This window comes from Chironomus tepperi, unplaced genomic scaffold (genome assembly GCF_022539635.2).
Source record: "Chironomus tepperi strain 1889 unplaced genomic scaffold, CSIRO-AGI_Ctep_v1 contig_318, whole genome shotgun sequence".
Taxonomy (NCBI): Eukaryota; Metazoa; Arthropoda; class Insecta; order Diptera; family Chironomidae; genus Chironomus; species Chironomus tepperi.
This window is the reverse complement of record NW_027226440.1, coordinates 22,346-37,431: the sequence shown is the minus strand read 5'-3', so window position 1 is coordinate 37,431 and position 15,086 is coordinate 22,346. Positions and strand designations below refer to the sequence as shown.

The 15,086-nt window shown below is 33.5% G+C and overlaps 5 protein-coding genes and 1 long non-coding RNA gene across 7 annotated transcripts; 4 read left to right on the top strand and 2 right to left on the bottom strand.

Moving 5' to 3' along the window:
- Positions 1 to 1,327: 1,327 nt before the first annotated feature.
- LOC139092949 (uncharacterized) lies at positions 1,328 to 3,020 on the top strand. Its single transcript, XM_070643520.1, has 4 exons — positions 1,328 to 1,430; positions 1,644 to 1,745; positions 2,069 to 2,317; positions 2,704 to 3,020. Exons 1-4 carry the CDS (start codon positions 1,398 to 1,400, stop codon positions 2,821 to 2,823), a joined length of 504 nt encoding a protein of 167 aa, XP_070499621.1. The 5' UTR covers positions 1,328 to 1,397; the 3' UTR covers positions 2,824 to 3,020.
- A 36-nt stretch (positions 3,021 to 3,056) lies between these two features.
- LOC139092946 (general odorant-binding protein 68-like) lies at positions 3,057 to 4,595 on the top strand. The gene is made up of 5 exons (XM_070643518.1): positions 3,057 to 3,127; positions 3,288 to 3,359; positions 3,931 to 4,008; positions 4,068 to 4,316; positions 4,376 to 4,595. Exons 1-5 carry the CDS (start codon positions 3,092 to 3,094, stop codon positions 4,496 to 4,498), a joined length of 558 nt encoding a protein of 185 aa, XP_070499619.1. The 5' UTR covers positions 3,057 to 3,091; the 3' UTR covers positions 4,499 to 4,595.
- Positions 4,596 to 5,515: 920 nt separating this feature from the next.
- LOC139092945 (uncharacterized) lies at positions 5,516 to 6,539 on the top strand. The gene is made up of 5 exons (XM_070643517.1): positions 5,516 to 5,606; positions 5,705 to 5,779; positions 5,837 to 5,911; positions 5,968 to 6,216; positions 6,276 to 6,539. Exons 1-5 carry the CDS (start codon positions 5,571 to 5,573, stop codon positions 6,381 to 6,383), a joined length of 543 nt encoding a protein of 180 aa, XP_070499618.1. The 5' UTR covers positions 5,516 to 5,570; the 3' UTR covers positions 6,384 to 6,539.
- A 740-nt stretch (positions 6,540 to 7,279) lies between these two features.
- LOC139092947 (general odorant-binding protein 66-like) lies at positions 7,280 to 9,609 on the top strand. The gene is made up of 5 exons (XM_070643519.1): positions 7,280 to 7,380; positions 7,642 to 7,707; positions 7,877 to 7,984; positions 8,047 to 8,307; positions 8,451 to 9,609. The coding sequence occupies exons 1-5, from the start codon at positions 7,321 to 7,323 to the stop codon at positions 8,595 to 8,597; spliced, it is 642 nt and encodes a 213-aa protein (XP_070499620.1). The 5' UTR covers positions 7,280 to 7,320; the 3' UTR covers positions 8,598 to 9,609.
- Positions 7,330 to 10,137, bottom strand: LOC139092948 (uncharacterized). Of its 2 annotated transcripts, XR_011544659.1 has the most exons (3): positions 10,052 to 10,137; positions 9,839 to 9,990; positions 7,330 to 9,769 (listed from the first exon to the last, which is right to left on the bottom strand). It is a non-coding gene; the product is annotated as an uncharacterized lncRNA (long non-coding RNA). The 2 variants fall into 2 exon arrangements; XR_011544658.1 differs by having other exon boundaries at positions 9,745 to 9,990.
- A 78-nt stretch (positions 10,138 to 10,215) lies between these two features.
- LOC139092950 (trypsin-1-like) lies at positions 10,216 to 12,900 on the bottom strand. The gene is made up of 4 exons (XM_070643521.1): positions 12,675 to 12,900; positions 11,305 to 11,565; positions 11,084 to 11,245; positions 10,216 to 10,238 (listed from the first exon to the last, which is right to left on the bottom strand). Exons 1-4 carry the CDS (start codon positions 12,880 to 12,882, stop codon positions 10,216 to 10,218), a joined length of 654 nt encoding a protein of 217 aa, XP_070499622.1. The 5' UTR covers positions 12,883 to 12,900.
- Between the last annotated feature and the right edge of the window lie 2,186 nt (positions 12,901 to 15,086).

Below are 15,086 nucleotides of genomic sequence, written 5' to 3'. Positions count from 1 at the left end.
TTGGGTATTGCTATATTAGCCTGGGTAATACCCTATGTGGTCTTGCTCTACATGCTCTTCGTCGGTTAGAGTTAATTTCCTGAATTACTTATTTACACTTGAATTGCTTCATGCCAGGAGCCAAGGTCAAACTATGTATCTTGGAACCAGAGCGTATACCTTCCGGGCATATAAATCTTCTTACCTTTTACAATTTCTCATAACAGTTTTCCATTATTATTATTATTTTTAGTTTTGTCCAGAAAAGAGCTTTGAGAATTCAGATGAATGCAAGGAAGTCAGAAATTTCTTCAATGAGTGTCATGAAAATAAAGCTGTTATGGCAGAATATGTTCGAAAGCATTATCAAATGATGCACGCATGAATATTTGGTGTGAAGGGGTCATATATTGCTTGGAGAAAGAATTATGTGTCTGTTTAGTGTCGCTTAGAAAATTTACTTAAAATTTACGAAACTTTAATAAATCTTAAATTTATAATACCTAAAGCTTTATGTTTTCAATATTTAAGATCGTTTGATTTGAATAAGCTACGATCCCGAGTGGACAAAAATATGTTATATCTAGTTAATGGCGAGTTAATGTCAATTTGATGACTAGCTCTAATGGTTTCTTGTTTACAAGAGGATTAGACGATCATTTATTTCGCTTTGATATCAAACTCTAGTAGATTTAATGAAATCCTGCCTCAGACCAGAACCAAGTCAGCCTGGAACTAGATGATGTGCTTTCCGAGCATCTTCCCGACTAGCACAAGTAAGGTTTCTCGATGTCAATGTCTATTTCTTATATAGTCTCGGTTTCAGTCTCGTGCTCGAGAATTTGTCGAGACCGACACTTGAGAAAATCCTAAGCACATGTCGGATAATTGATCCAAAATCTAGCAACAGGCTGACGTGGCTTTTTCATGATCATGGTCAAGATCTAGCTTGGATCTAGCATCAAAGACAACATTAAGTCATCCTGTGACTGGAATATTGATCGATTAACAGATTCCTGCTATTTAGACTTGTGCTAAATTTGACATGTCAAGGCAAATTCCCCAAAAGTGACATTAGTAACTGGACATATGAATTTCTAATCGCCGCTTGTTCCACTCGGGATGTTATGTACATGATTTTTTTATACAAAATATTGAAGTACTACAAAAAATTACGTTGCCAAGTAAAATTCATTGACTTTCACACAGAACCAAGCGGAATTAAAAAAAAGGTTTACATCATGTTATTATTGTACAATGAATAAAAATTATATGTTAAAGGTTTTGTTGCAAAAATTGTTTTCATTTGCACAGCTTTCATTTATTCTACAAAAATATTTAAAATGAATCAGATCAATTTTTTGGGAATTTTTGCTGTAATTTTGCTTAGGTTTCAAGCTTATGCATCTAATAGTTGCATGATAGCAGTGAATTCAAGTGAATCTGCTCAGGTAATGGTTTTGAATAAAGCAACATGAATGGACATGAATACGTTGCATAAGTTGATGACGAGTTCATGTCCAGTTGATGACTAATTCCCGAGTGGACAAAAATACGTTAAAACTAGTCATCAATTGGATTTTAACTTGCCATCAACTAGTTTCAACGTATTTTCATCCACTCGGGGAAATTTATCAAAATTCGATTAAATTTCTTTATTGTAGATGTGCTGTAAAGTTCCTCCAACTGGCGACCCAAAAATTGTCGAAGCAGTTATTAAGGAACATCCAGAAGTCAATAACAACACTTTTAAGTTGGGTCATTGTGTAAGAACTTCTTTTATTTGATTGATTGTTTGTCAAGGTCGTGAACAGGCAAAGAGCATGCTTTTATGATACAGAAATGTCACTACGGTACTTAAAAGTGGTGTTTTTGTCTGATCCAGATACGACAAATCGTACCACGAAGAAATTAGTCGTCCTTAGAACTAGATGTACAACGAGTCAATCTTAACAGGCTCTCGAGAGTTTGATCATGATCGTGAGCGTTGATTCTACCTTACTCTGCTCTTGAGAGCCTGCTCTTTGCCTGCTAAGGCTAATGCTATCTAGACTTGACATCTCTACTTTCAATTACCTTTTTTCCATAGCTCCTCGCAAAATATTACATGGTCAAGTTGAACTTAACAGCTCTAAAAAGTGAGGATATCAAAAACTACGTCCGAGTGATTTTCAAAGAACCCGAATGGATTGAGGCCATGGATAAGGTTACGGACCAATGTCTTGAATCACTACCAAAATATGTCAAATCATTTAAGAAGCATTATAAGATAACCGATGAGGAATGTGATTTGAGATATGAAACGTTTTTAGTTTGCACGATTATGTATGCTTATAAGGTAAGGGGTAGTTCATGAGCGATGTCTTTTAGGAAATTTAGAGTTTAAGATCCAAATGACTTGTGAATTAGTCAAAGCTTGATGGGGAGCCAGGAAACAAAACTCCAAAATCCCTACTAAGCATACTGTAATTTCATAAAAATTCAGCACATACAGTAAGCTCAGTGCTGGTCTTTTGGAGTGGCTAATCCACGAAAATGACTCGGATTTTGAAAGACAGTTCCTTAACCCACAAAAGCAGAGCTCGAAGTCGACTTGAATTTTGTGTTAAAAGTTGACTTGAGTGGACTCGACTTCATACAAAATTCGGGTCGGCTTCTTGCTCTGGACAAGAGTTTCACATCATTTACAAACAACCCCTATATCCTAACATTATCTACTTCCAGGAATGTCCAACAAAAGACCTTATAAACGTCGACAAATGCAAATCAGTAAAGCAATTCTTCGACAATTGTTTATTTGATGGCGAGGCCTTCATAGCTTATATTGATAAACATAACATTTGATCCACATTTTTTGTACTTTTTCACTCATAAGTGAATGACTTTTATGATCACAAATAAATTGACGTACTTATCCATAATCATGTCGTCAATGTCAAAATTCATTGATAATTTTATTTATTTACACAATAATGAGAAAATTTGTTTATATTTTAAGCTTGCTAAATAGATTTTTGGACATAAACATTTGAAACTATAAATTGATATGAATTTGAGTATTCATCTTTAGTCTTTGGTTTCAGCCGCTGAGAATCAATTTTTCTAAGTGAACATGAAGTGTGTTTTGGTAATTGTGGTGACTTTTATGGTAAATTTGTTCTGAAATAGTTAAAACCACAGTTTGGAGTCGACTCGAATTTCACATGGAGTCAAGTCGACTTGAGTGACGACTTTTCCATACAAAATCTGAGTCGATTTTCAGATCTGATTATAACATTTTAAATCTGTTAATTTTAATTATTTTAAAGGTTTTTCAAGCAGTTGTTTGTGATGTGTCTACTGAGAAATGTGGCGCTTGGATGAAAATTGATGCAATGAAGGTAAGATCATGTGAAATGCAGAACTAGACAGAAATTGACGTTACCAACACCAACCTGACATTGTTCAGTTGTTGAGAGGCTGTTCACTTATTAAGGAACGCTCTTACTTCCTTCCTTACTTTGCTGGCCGTACAAATCAACTGTAATCCATGGCTTCCCTTAATTTGCGTTTGTCTAAAGTTGGCATTATCGCTGGCAACCGCTTGCCAATTACCAATCCCAAGTGCATTACTGAACGCTCTTTGAACGATCAAAACCTCAATTTTTCGCTTAACGTAATATATGAATGGCTCCTAATGAGAATTTAGATTCAATTTAAACAAAAATTGATGATAATCCGTAACTAACTGAAGCTTATACCAGTGCTGGACAACACAATTGCCGCAGCATGCAGCAAGGCTGCCCACAATTGCTGTTGATTCTTCTTGGATCTTAAACTAGTACAGGGGAACCTGAGTGTCGCGACATTCAAAAAAATTGTCCACAATTGCCTTTAACTCTCCTAAAATCTTCAAAAATGCAATTTTTTCACAATTAAGAATCTTTTCATTATAATGACATTTCTTTCCAGAGATGCTGCGACATTCCAGACTTGATTGAAGAAGAAAAAGTTCGTCATATTTACAAAAATGGCAATTTAACATTATGTGTAAGTTTTTCATCAGATTCTTCTATTTCTTATTACAATATTTCATTCTTTCCTACCAGGCTATCTACGAGAAAATGTCAGAAACTCTAAATTTGAAAAGTTTTGATAAAACTGTATTCAAAGCATATTTGAAGAAGACCATAAATGAATCCGATTGGCAGCCAATTTTCGACAAAAGTGTTGACATCTGTATGGATTTTGTTCCTAAAATATTGCCGTCATTTGCTAAGACTTATAATATGGCTGAAGATGGATGTGGATTAAAGTTGGTATTGAGCTTGTTTTGTTGGACAACAACTGCGTTTTTGGTAAGATTTAAGCTATTTCAAGTAGAGATTAATTCATAAATGTCAATATTTATCAACAGGACTGCCCAGCAAAATACTTCACAGATTCTAGCAAGTGTAAGGAAACAAAGGAGGTTGCAAAAGAATGTCATAAAAATCCGGATGAAATAATCAAAGTGTTCAACTCATGGAACAAGCAATGAAGAAGATTTGAAGCTTATTGCAATAATGTTTTTTGAGCAATTGATGCATAAAGCAATTTCTATGAATTTTAATAAAATTTATGAAAAAAATCCGAAATTTTTTAATTTTTAAATTAAATTTCAATAGCTTTTGTGCTTAATTAGAAATTATTTTTAATATTTTATGATGTGCTTAAGAATATTAAAATGTTGAAAATGGTTCGTGCAATAATTTTCTGTACTTTTCTCTCTTGCTGCTGTGTTCCGACCAAAACTTGAAGTCGACTCGCATTTGGTATGGAAAAGTCGAATGAATTCGACTCGACTGCATATTATATTGAGTCTATTTTGACCTTTGGTCTCGACAAAAGCTCACAATGTCTCGAATATTCAAAAAGTCGATAATTCAAAACTAATTTTTAGAATTTTAATTAAAATTTGAACAAATATTGAATGCAAAACACTAAATTTGTAATATTCTTTAAACATTCAAAAGCAAATCATTTTCATACAAAAAGTTCAATTTTTTGCGTTTGAAGATTTTTCAAATCAAAAATTTTGTTTTTTTACAAATTTTCTGCAAATTTTCACAAATCTTTATTTGTCGATTTGTGAATTAAATCAAAAAAATGTGAAAATAGGAAACAAAATTGCAATTGATCTGTAAATTTAGAATTTAATTAAAACAATTCAATATCTTACTGTATTTTTGATGTTTTAAACTTTAAAAAAAATCCATTTGAATTCAAATTTTTTCAAAAATTTCAGCACAATTTTTTTGTTTGCAAAATGCAAATTATGGCAAACAAAAAACCAATAAAAATTTGACTCTTAATTTTAAATTGGCTCTCAAAATATAAAAACAATTCATTTTTATTAAAATATTTAAATTTCAATGTCCAAGCTGTCAACAAAATCATTCTTAATTTACTTTTGATTGACATTATGATCATTTTGCAGAGGAAAAAAACCTAATTTTAAAGACCATATTAAAACAAATAAAGCATCAATGTTAAATAAACAAACTGGAGTGCTTTATAATGCTCGAAATTTAATTCAGTGGCATTTGTCTGGTTTGAGATTTTGGACTAAAATGGGAAAAATTTTATTTACTATCATGGTTTGTGCTGTAAGTGCTTCTATTTTACACTTTTTAAGTCATTTTTCTAAATTGTTTATTAAATTTAAACATTTAATTTTTAATCGACTAAATTTTAATGTTCTCAGATTGTCCAACTGACACTGTGTGCTGATTCGGATATAAAATGTAGAATTTGGTTGCAGGGAATCGAAAAAATGAACGTAAGCTTGTTAAAAATCTCAAATTTTTTTTATAAAAACTATTGTTTCTTTCTAAAGCAATGCTGCAAAGTTCCATTACCTGTGGATGAAAAACAATGGGACTCATATAAAAAAGAAAATTTAACATTTTGTGTAAGTTTAAAATTTTATAATCCAAAAATTAAATTCACTAAAATACTTAATTTTAGGAAAGAAATGAGAAAGCTCTTGAATTCTTTAACCTTAAAAATGCCGATAAAGCTGCGTACAAAAATTATTTAACAAAACTGATTAATGATTCTGAATGGAAAGAAATTTTCGTCAAAAAATCTGATTTTTGCTTCGATTTTGCTCCAAAACTTGTTCCAACATTTGCTAAGAAAGCTAACATAACTGAAGAAAGATGTGGAACTAAATTTATCATAATGGTAAACTGCTGGATGATATCTGCATTTTCAGTATGTTTTATCGATATAATTCTGCTACATGGCTTAATCAATATTTTACATATTTCCAGGAATGTCCAGCAAAGTTATTAACAGATTCCGCTGAATGCAAAGAATTAGCAAAAACAATGAAAGAATGTCAAGAAAATCCAGCTGACATTATCAAAGCATTTGACTAACAAAATGTTTAACTCTAAAGGGTGTGGTACAACAGAATTAAATCGCAGTGCCTCCAGCTCCTAAAGCTGAATAATTCAAGCATTATATATATATATATATACACGTGTTTATATTAACTATTGAGTTGATCCAAAATAAAGCTTTTTAAAACATAATTTTAGTTATTTGTCAATACTTTTACATATTTTTTTAAAATTTTACATTCATTCATTCATTAATATTTCTATGAAATAAAAAAAAAATCAGAATCTATATTATAAACCCCCAATTCCTTTGCTGATACAAGAACAGAAGCCATGTGAAGCCATTTTGTGAAGCCGTGTGAAGCTGAAAATTCTGAAGATGGGCACCACGGACGCTCCCGAAACTCTAGTTATATATTAAGTTTGCTTATAACTCAATGCACAGAGAGGTTAAAGGCGGGAAGTAGAAGGTTTTATTATAACTCATATTAAAATTAATTTTTCCTGCAGATATAACGTGAATAGTTGTTTTCTGGAATCCAACAAGTTTATGAAATGCTGGTGTATTCATAAAGAAGCAGTTCAGCAGGGCATGCAACTAAGAGCACGTACGAAGCTAGATAATGCAAAAAAAAATAGATTTTTTGGCGCCTTCTCTCTTCTCTGTAGGCTCTGTGTTCTCGTTGACCCAAAGGGACAAGTCAATAATTTTATAAGGTTTTCTGAAATTTGAAATTTCTGCCAGACAGACTAAATTGTTCATTTTTTACGTTACGAATTAATCAAACAATCATTTATTGGGTGATTCACCCAAAAAAGTGTTGTAAAAAGGTTTCAAAAAAGTGTTATTTTCAATTAATCAACACATGTTATGTAAATACCCAAATTATTTGTTCCAAATATGTTATTTTCTTCTATTTAACTGAATAATAAAATTGAATAATTTTAGTGTGATTTTGTAAGTTTGTCAAGTATGTCGAAAATGGATTTATTACTGAAATTCTTCAAAATTGTCACTTTATTGGTCTTTATGGTAATAAAAAATATTCAGATCTCGAATTCAACTTGGATTTTGTATGAAAAAGTCAACTTTAGCTAGGGTGGCTAGAGGATTTTCGCAAAATATCGGAACACTTCTAAGTTTGGCACTATTAGGATATTTTTGGAATATTTTGAGTCTTAATAGTCATGAAAAATACAGCAGATGGCGTCCCTAACTTTAGTCGACTCGATTCCATACAAAATTCGAGTTGACTTCAATCCCTGAAAACATTAAAATAATCTTTAATTTTAGTATGAAACTGCCTCAGCTCAAGGAAGCTGTGCTGATCGTGCAAAGAAAATTTCTGTAAACATGACGGTAAGGAATTTCCTCAAATGAAGCATTAAGCTACAATATCATTAAGGTTTACCGAAGTCTTGGTCTTGACCAATTCCCGAGAAATTATCGTGACCGAGACTACACGGGAAGTCGATCTCGGTATCAGCATCGTAAACCCTTAACTATCATATTAATAAATTTATTTCAGGACTGCTGCCAATATCCAGAACTTTTCGATCTGAAAGTTTTCAACGCAACTTATGAAAAAGTTGTTTCCGAAGGAAAAGCTGCACCGGCGACGCCATTGTTTGACTGTGTATGTAATTATTGTGCATTAATATGTCAAAATCAACCATAATTCCTTCTTCCCACTTCCAGCTCCTCGAACAAGAGCTTTTCAAAACTCTAAAATTTATCGACGATAAAGGCAACATCGATGGAGCCAAAATCAATCAAACAATATCAGAAACGATCAAAGATCCTGCCTGGAAATCAACAATTCTCAACATAATTCCTAGATGTTTTGTTGAAGGTAAAAAACTAGCTGATAAATTTCAAACAGACGTGAAAATTTCAAAGGACGTTTGTGATGTTACTTATGATATTATTGCTGACTGCGTTGATATAAATTTATTTGTGGTGAGTTAAAGATTAATTTTTTGAGGTTATGTAAGGAACCAAGATTGAAAGGTCTTGATCTCAATATCCTCAATGTGATGACATCACTTCATTGTCTGTTATCATGCAGATTAACACAAAATTACCATTTTTGACTTTAACAGCAATGTCCAGAAACTGCATGGCTCAAAAGCACACCAAAACCAAATGAAACTGTTGTTGCTGCATGTGATTTTGTAAAGTCATTCATAAAAGAATGCAACACTGATATTACGGCAATGGAAGCTTTCCTCGATAACCAAAAAGACTAGTCATGTTGAATTTTTTTGTGTTTTTTGGGGTTGATCTGTTATTAAGTTGTAGTCTCTTATCATTTTCTATTAATCATCTCTAACTCAGGCAGAGAGACTCTTTTTTAGGTACCATAGTGGTCTTGTTGTAATATGAAAGCATGCTCTCTGTATGTTGAGGATACATTTTTCTAAATTGTTACACAGTCTTATATGTGGTAATATTGCTTAAACTAGGACGTACCAAAGGGGTTGGTTTTTTATTTTTTTTTTTTTTGAATTTTTATATGAACAATGAGGGAATGGTATTTGGGATTTTAATCATGAAAAACTATCAAATTGAAGAATTTTGAAGACGCCACTAGGGTTTCCGAAAAACGGTATTTTCAAAAACGGCCGTTTTCTGTTTTCAATTTTGGGTGACATTTACGGCCGTTTTCCGTTAACGGCTTCAGAAACCCTCTAGATATTCAGATTCAGAGACATCTCTAGCTTTGTCATAGTAGTTTCATTACAAAATTCGTGTTAATTTTGAGTTTTTTCTTGGATTTAACCTGAATAGCAGAAATCGGTTAATCTAGTGGTGGGCATCATTTGAGCCACGATACACTAGTTTGTAGCTTAATTTTTTTTTGGAAATGTCATAAATTGTTTGTCGTGTGTGGTTCGGTCGAATTAAAGGTTGCCCACTATTGGGTTAATCAATCAAAAATCTGGCTCCAGGTCAATTTAACACTCAATTGGCATTAGATCTGGGTTGAAACGTTTGCTAGTCTGATACTGGATTTTGGATCAATTGATCGACTCCTACTATTCAGGTTATTAAGCATGACACAACCCAATATTTCATTCAAACATTGTAATTTAATCAAAAAAAAATTGTAAAATTTAATATTAATCATTTTCGTCTGTACCACAAAAAACAATGAAAAAATTTATATGTGGTTTGCCTGAATATTCCACTAAATCATTAATTTGATAATAATAAAAAATCCCAAAATGAATCGTCAATAAAAAGCTATTTTTAAAATGACCTCAACTTTTTTCATATTGTTGTTCGAAAATAAATTACACAATGTAAGTCCACAAGCAATTTGCATCCTCTGATTAAATGATCATTTTTCAGCCAACACTAAACCACAAAATGATAAAATGCACACAATGATGATTCAATTTAATTAATTTTAATCCACCTAGACACAAAATGTACAAATTATTTCAGCCTGTCTACACAGTTATGCTGTCTAATTGCAAAAACATACCAAAAATAGTCTTTCCGTTTATTTGAACAATAGTCTGAATATAAATGTTAATCAATCTTAATCCTTAATCTGTATAAACATTCGAAGTTTAATGTTAAGCATTGTATTGTCCATAATCCAATTAATATATGGCGCAACAGCCGTAAAAACGCCTACGAAAACAACCAAAAGTTCTCATACAAATAATTGACATAATCTCATATCACATAATACCTGGATATGGTGGCTCAGCACATGGCTTATTGCTCCAACTAACAATGCCAACTTGTACGCCATCAACAAGTAATGGACCGCCTGCAAAAATAAAAATGGGTTTTTTATGAAGTCATTCGTTGTTATCAGTGAAATTGATAATCTGGAAAAAAAATATTTTCGCGTCAAATTGCCTTACCTGAATCTCGTATATACCGGCCGAAATGAAAAGAGACGAGAGAGACAAAAAATTGCAGGAAGAAGATGTAATTAACTTTTATGGTATAAAAAGAGAATTGGGTAGGAATATTGCATGTAATTGAGAGTAGCGCACTTTTTTTTCGAGGAAATTGTTATGGAATTAAATGAAGTAGAGAATGACATGTTGTGGATGTATAAATTGCGGTTGGATTTATTGGAGTCGATTAGGTTTTATGAGTAGCATGAGTCGGGGAATTGATGCAGAATTTGACACTCATGACTCATGGCTCATTATGTTTATAGTCATCAAGTCCAGCAGGTGCATCTCGGGATTGAAAACATAAAAGCTCAAAATCGACTCGGATTTTGTATTGATTGACTCGATTCCATGCAAAATCCGACGACGAGTTGACTCGACTCCATGCAAAATCCGACGACAATTCGACTCGACTCCATGCAAAATCCGATGACGAGTTGACTCGACTTCATGCAAAATCCGACGCCGAGTTGACTCGACTCCATGCAAAATCCCATGACGAGCTGACTCGACTCCATGCAAAATCCGACGCCGAGTTGACTCGACTCCATGCAAAATCCCACGACGAGCTGACTCGACTCCATGCAAAATCCGACGGCAAGTTGACTCGACTCCATGCAAAATCCGACGACAAATTGACTCGACTCCATGGAGAGTCCATGCAGAGATGACTAATCGACTCGACTCCATACAAAATCCGAGTTGACATCGAGTTCCAGAAAACCCACCAACCCCATTTCCCACAATTCCCTCACCAAAAAAAGTGCACACTTCCAATTTCCACACCCAAAAACCAAATTGTCTATAAAACTTATCTTTGCATTGTCCCATGTAACCACCAACATTTCCAGCACAAATATTATTGTAGTGAATTTCATCATTATGTAAGTCAGCACAATCACTTTGACTGTAGATTTGATAGCTTACTTTTTGCAATATCGTACTAATCTCTGCATCTGTTCCAGTTCTTCCCCAACCTTATAAAATTGACACTAAAGAAGAATTCGACAATATAAATATATATGAGACATTTTACCTGCCAGAACAGCTGGCGTTCCTGTTGTAAAATAATCACTAGGTATTGGCAGCTTCACTTTGTATTCAAATAATCCAATTGTCATTGGACTTTTTGTTTTAATTAATCCAATATCATGCAACAATGTAAATGGATCAAATTTCTCATGGATTATTGTCCACTCAAAGTTAACAGTATTTGTTCCTTTTGATCCATGCGATATCACAGTTGTTCCATATTCAATTTGATTCGTTGTTGGATCGTCGTCATTGAGACAATGGGCTTCATATTATACATGTGAAATATAAAAATAGCAGCAATGGATGAAAGAGAATACTTTTTAATTAATTTAATTAACCTGAAGGCTATGAAATTTAATTTTTTTTTTTTTTTGGGTACGGTTTTTAATACAATTGTGAAATTTGAGTGTATCAGCTTTGTTGCTGATTGGAAAATAGACATTCGTTTGATGCTTAATGGAATGCTTTTAGGATGGAAATATGAAATTTTGTTGGATATTTTTATTGCATTTTTGTAGAACTTTTATAGCATTTTCAGATTAGGTTTGGTGCCAGGGGTGCATTAGGATGTATTGAGGAATGACTTTTGAGATTGAGCTTGTTACTGGACTAACTGAGAAGATGTTCAGGCATTCAAATGGAATCTTAGATAGTTTTCATAATCTCCAGATACTTAGAGATCTTAACAAGCAGACTGGCTCGTCTTTCATGGCTGCATTTAACTTAATATAGATCCTACACGACCGGTAAGATACATAGTAGAAGGAAGAGTCCATATGAACCCCATGCGGATCAAAATGGAACTTCAAATGGATTTGAAATTCATATGGACTCCATGCGGATTAAAATGGCACTGCAAATGGACTTGAAATACTAATGTGCTCAATATGGACTCAGAACTCCATTTAGCTTCCAAATGACTGCCTTGTGTCGCTTGAGTATAGAATCATGAGTGGAACAAACTTATTTTAATCGTGAAGCATGCTTTAAAATGTCAATTTTATAACTAGACATACGACCGAGCAACACAAATGAAGAAGACTTCGCCATGAAGCTTTTTAGGCTCAAATAAACCTCTTTTATTAAAACCAAACGGAAGCCATCTTTTTTTGGCACCCATGTGGACGTCAAACGAAAGAGGCTTCCATTTTGTATTATTAAAAGATGCTTAGCAAAGCCTTTAAAGTTCCATTGCGTAGCCTTTAAAGTTCCTTTGCGGAGCCTTCTACATTCATGTCGCTCGGAATGGATGAATAGCCAGATTCAGTTACACTCGCTGCTGCTTGTATAGTTGACATAAGTACATCATAAAATAATATCCAAAATACACCCCTGACTCCCTTCTTTTACTCATCAAAAACCCTAACTAACCAGCAGTAAGAACCCAATCCACATTCAATATAGTTCCACCACAATAATGAATATATGTTGTATCATTGAATCTCCACTGCAGTGACACTAAAAATGGAAACTCTTCGATCCTTGCATCAGTTCCATTAACAACAAATGGAGTAATTTCTACTGGAACAGCTGCAGCAAAACTCACAAAAATCAACAATAAAAATGCTGGTTGAAGCATTTCCAAACAAGCAATTGATACCGCGGACTAAAGATAACTGAATCGTTAAATTAGTCTGTTGTATTTAGGAATTAAAATGCTTTTTTATGAGAATTGATAAGACAAGATTAAAAAGTTGTAAAACTTAAAGTGATTAGATTAGGGGACGTTCAGTTATTATGGTTCACTATTTAGGAGGAAGGGGAGATCTGTGAGATTATAGCAGTTTAAGAGCATTGACTTAGGAACTTGGCTAAGAGCTAGGGCGCCATTTGACATTACATTTTGTATGGAGCAGGACATCAAAAAATTCACATTTTTGAGTAACGTAACAAGTAGATAGTCCCTTATAATGTTAGATAAATTGAAGATAAGTAAAAGAAGATTGCCAGCTGATAAGGGCTGATAAATTGTCATTGGTGACTTGGTATATTATCCAATGGAATTAAGTCGTCTTAGTGACATTAGTTTTTTCTTAATTGTAGCTTTTAGATTGATTTTTTGGGATTTTTTATCATTTTAGATCAGAGTTGGCAGAACTCCAATATGAATGCGCCTCCACTGGAGTCCGGACTCCAAAAAAAAAGTTGATTTGGACTTCATGGTGTCCGGACTCTAAAATACTGCCAACTCTGTTTTAGATGCTGAATTGAAATAAAGACGGATAAACTGCAAAAGATCTACGTACTTTTTAGTACCGATACTGAATACCATAGTCATAATTGAGCAATCAAACCGAGTTTCGTGGTGTTTTTGGTCCAAAACGGGGTTGTCTTATTGAACAAATTATACTCCCACATTTATGTACTTTAAGGCATTTTTTATGCAACCAGAGCTCAAGTATGAAGTTGAGTCGAATTTTTCATCGAAAATCCAAGTTGTCGTTAAGTTCTGCCAGCAACTACAATGTTTATCAATTCCTAACTGCACAGATCACCAAATAACATAAAATTCAATTATTCCTGCTTTATACCTCCTCCATCATACTCATTCATTTATTCATCCATCCATCGACTGATTCATAAATAAAATTGAATCGCAATATGACCTAAAAATTGAACTTCAATTCAATAAATTGAAACTCGTACAGAACGAAAAATAACATCAATCTTGTCCACATATCCATTAAAAATTTATCATATTCACACCAAATTTTCAATTTGGGTGAATATATTGTTTTTGGTCTATCACTGAAACCACTTTTCTTGATTTGCTGGATTACTCTAGGGGAATTGCCCCATATAGTTGCTAGCCAAAAGTCTGTGCCTGTAAATACCAATCCAACAGTGAAAACCGCATCTCATTTGGTGCTTCCAGTGCCGAGAAATCGCAAAAAAACGCTTTCTGTCATTAAGTTAGCAAGTTAGCAAGTTAGCAAGTTAGCAAGTTAGCAAGTTAGCAAGTTAGCAAGTTAATCGGTGCGATAACTCGTTTCAAACTCAATATTAAGACTTCGGGTTTTTTGCATCTGATAGATATCGGTTATGGCAAGAGCTGTATTGTTTTTGGAGCCATAAGATGCTTCCACTGAGGCACACGATGCAAAAATCTGTCATTTTTTTGCAAAATTATAGCCGATTATTCCAAAACACATTTTAATTTCTTTATAAAACTGAGAGTTTTCGGTTTTTTTGAATAATTCCGAAAACGTCTAGAGATATTAGCACATAGTTTATGTATGCAAAATTTCAACTCATAATAGTGAAATCACTGACCACCAGAGCCAATTGAATGCTTTTGTTCGATTCTCCTATTGGTGCACATATAATGAAATTTTTTCTGGATAGGTAATCTTCTATAGCCTATAAAAATCCAACTGCAAAATTTTTAAGGTCTAACTCACTTTATCATATTCACACCAAATTTTCAATTTGGGTGAATATATTGTTTTTGGTCTATCACTGAAACCACTTTTCTTGATTTGCTGGATTACTCTAGGGGAATTGCCCCATATAGTTGCTAGCCAAAAGTCTGTGCCTGTAAATACCAATCCAACAGTGAAAACCGCATCTCATTTGGTGCTTCCAGTGCCGAGAAATCGCAAAAAAACGCTTTCTGTCATTAAGTTAGCAAGTTAGCAAGTTAGCAAGTTAGCAAGTTAGCAAGTTAGCAAGTTAGCAAGTTAATCGGTGCGATAACTCGTTTCAAACTCAATATTAAGACTTCGGGTTTTTTGCATCTGATAGATATCGGTTATGGCAAGAGCTGTATTGTTTTTGGAGCCA

Bases quoted from the DNA above. Each gene is read 5' to 3' on its own strand.
- LOC139092949 (XM_070643520.1), top strand. From the start codon at position 1,398: ATGATAGCAGTGAATTCAAGTGAATCTGCTCAG. The intron at 1,746-2,068 runs GTAAGAACTTCT...TTTTTTCCATAG, and splicing joins CTTTTAAGTTGGGTCATTGT to CTCCTCGCAAAATATTACAT. The intron at 2,318-2,703 runs GTAAGGGGTAGT...ATCTACTTCCAG, and splicing joins CGATTATGTATGCTTATAAG to GAATGTCCAACAAAAGACCT.
- LOC139092946 (XM_070643518.1), top strand. From the start codon at position 3,092: ATGAAGTGTGTTTTGGTAATTGTGGTGACTTTTATG. The intron at 3,360-3,930 runs GTAAGATCATGT...ATTTCTTTCCAG, and splicing joins TGAAAATTGATGCAATGAAG to AGATGCTGCGACATTCCAGA. The intron at 4,317-4,375 runs GTAAGATTTAAG...ATTTATCAACAG, and splicing joins GGACAACAACTGCGTTTTTG to GACTGCCCAGCAAAATACTT.
- LOC139092945 (XM_070643517.1), top strand. From the start codon at position 5,571: ATGGGAAAAATTTTATTTACTATCATGGTTTGTGCT. The intron at 5,607-5,704 runs GTAAGTGCTTCT...TAATGTTCTCAG, and splicing joins TTACTATCATGGTTTGTGCT to ATTGTCCAACTGACACTGTG. The intron at 5,780-5,836 runs GTAAGCTTGTTA...TTCTTTCTAAAG, and splicing joins AGGGAATCGAAAAAATGAAC to CAATGCTGCAAAGTTCCATT.
- LOC139092947 (XM_070643519.1), top strand. From the start codon at position 7,321: ATGTCGAAAATGGATTTATTACTGAAATTCTTCAAAATTGTCACTTTA. The intron at 7,381-7,641 runs GTAATAAAAAAT...CTTTAATTTTAG, and splicing joins TCACTTTATTGGTCTTTATG to TATGAAACTGCCTCAGCTCA. The intron at 8,308-8,450 runs GTGAGTTAAAGA...TGACTTTAACAG, and splicing joins TTGATATAAATTTATTTGTG to CAATGTCCAGAAACTGCATG.
- LOC139092950 (XM_070643521.1), bottom strand. From the start codon at position 12,882: ATGCTTCAACCAGCATTTTTATTGTTGATTTTTGTGAGTTTTGCTGCA. The intron at 11,566-12,674 runs GTTAGTTAGGGT...TATAATATGAAG, and splicing joins GGATTGGGTTCTTACTGCTG to CCCATTGTCTCAATGACGAC. The intron at 10,239-11,083 runs ATAAGTTTTATA...GCCGGTATATAC, and splicing joins TTACATGGGACAATGCAAAG to GAGATTCAGGTAAGGCAATT.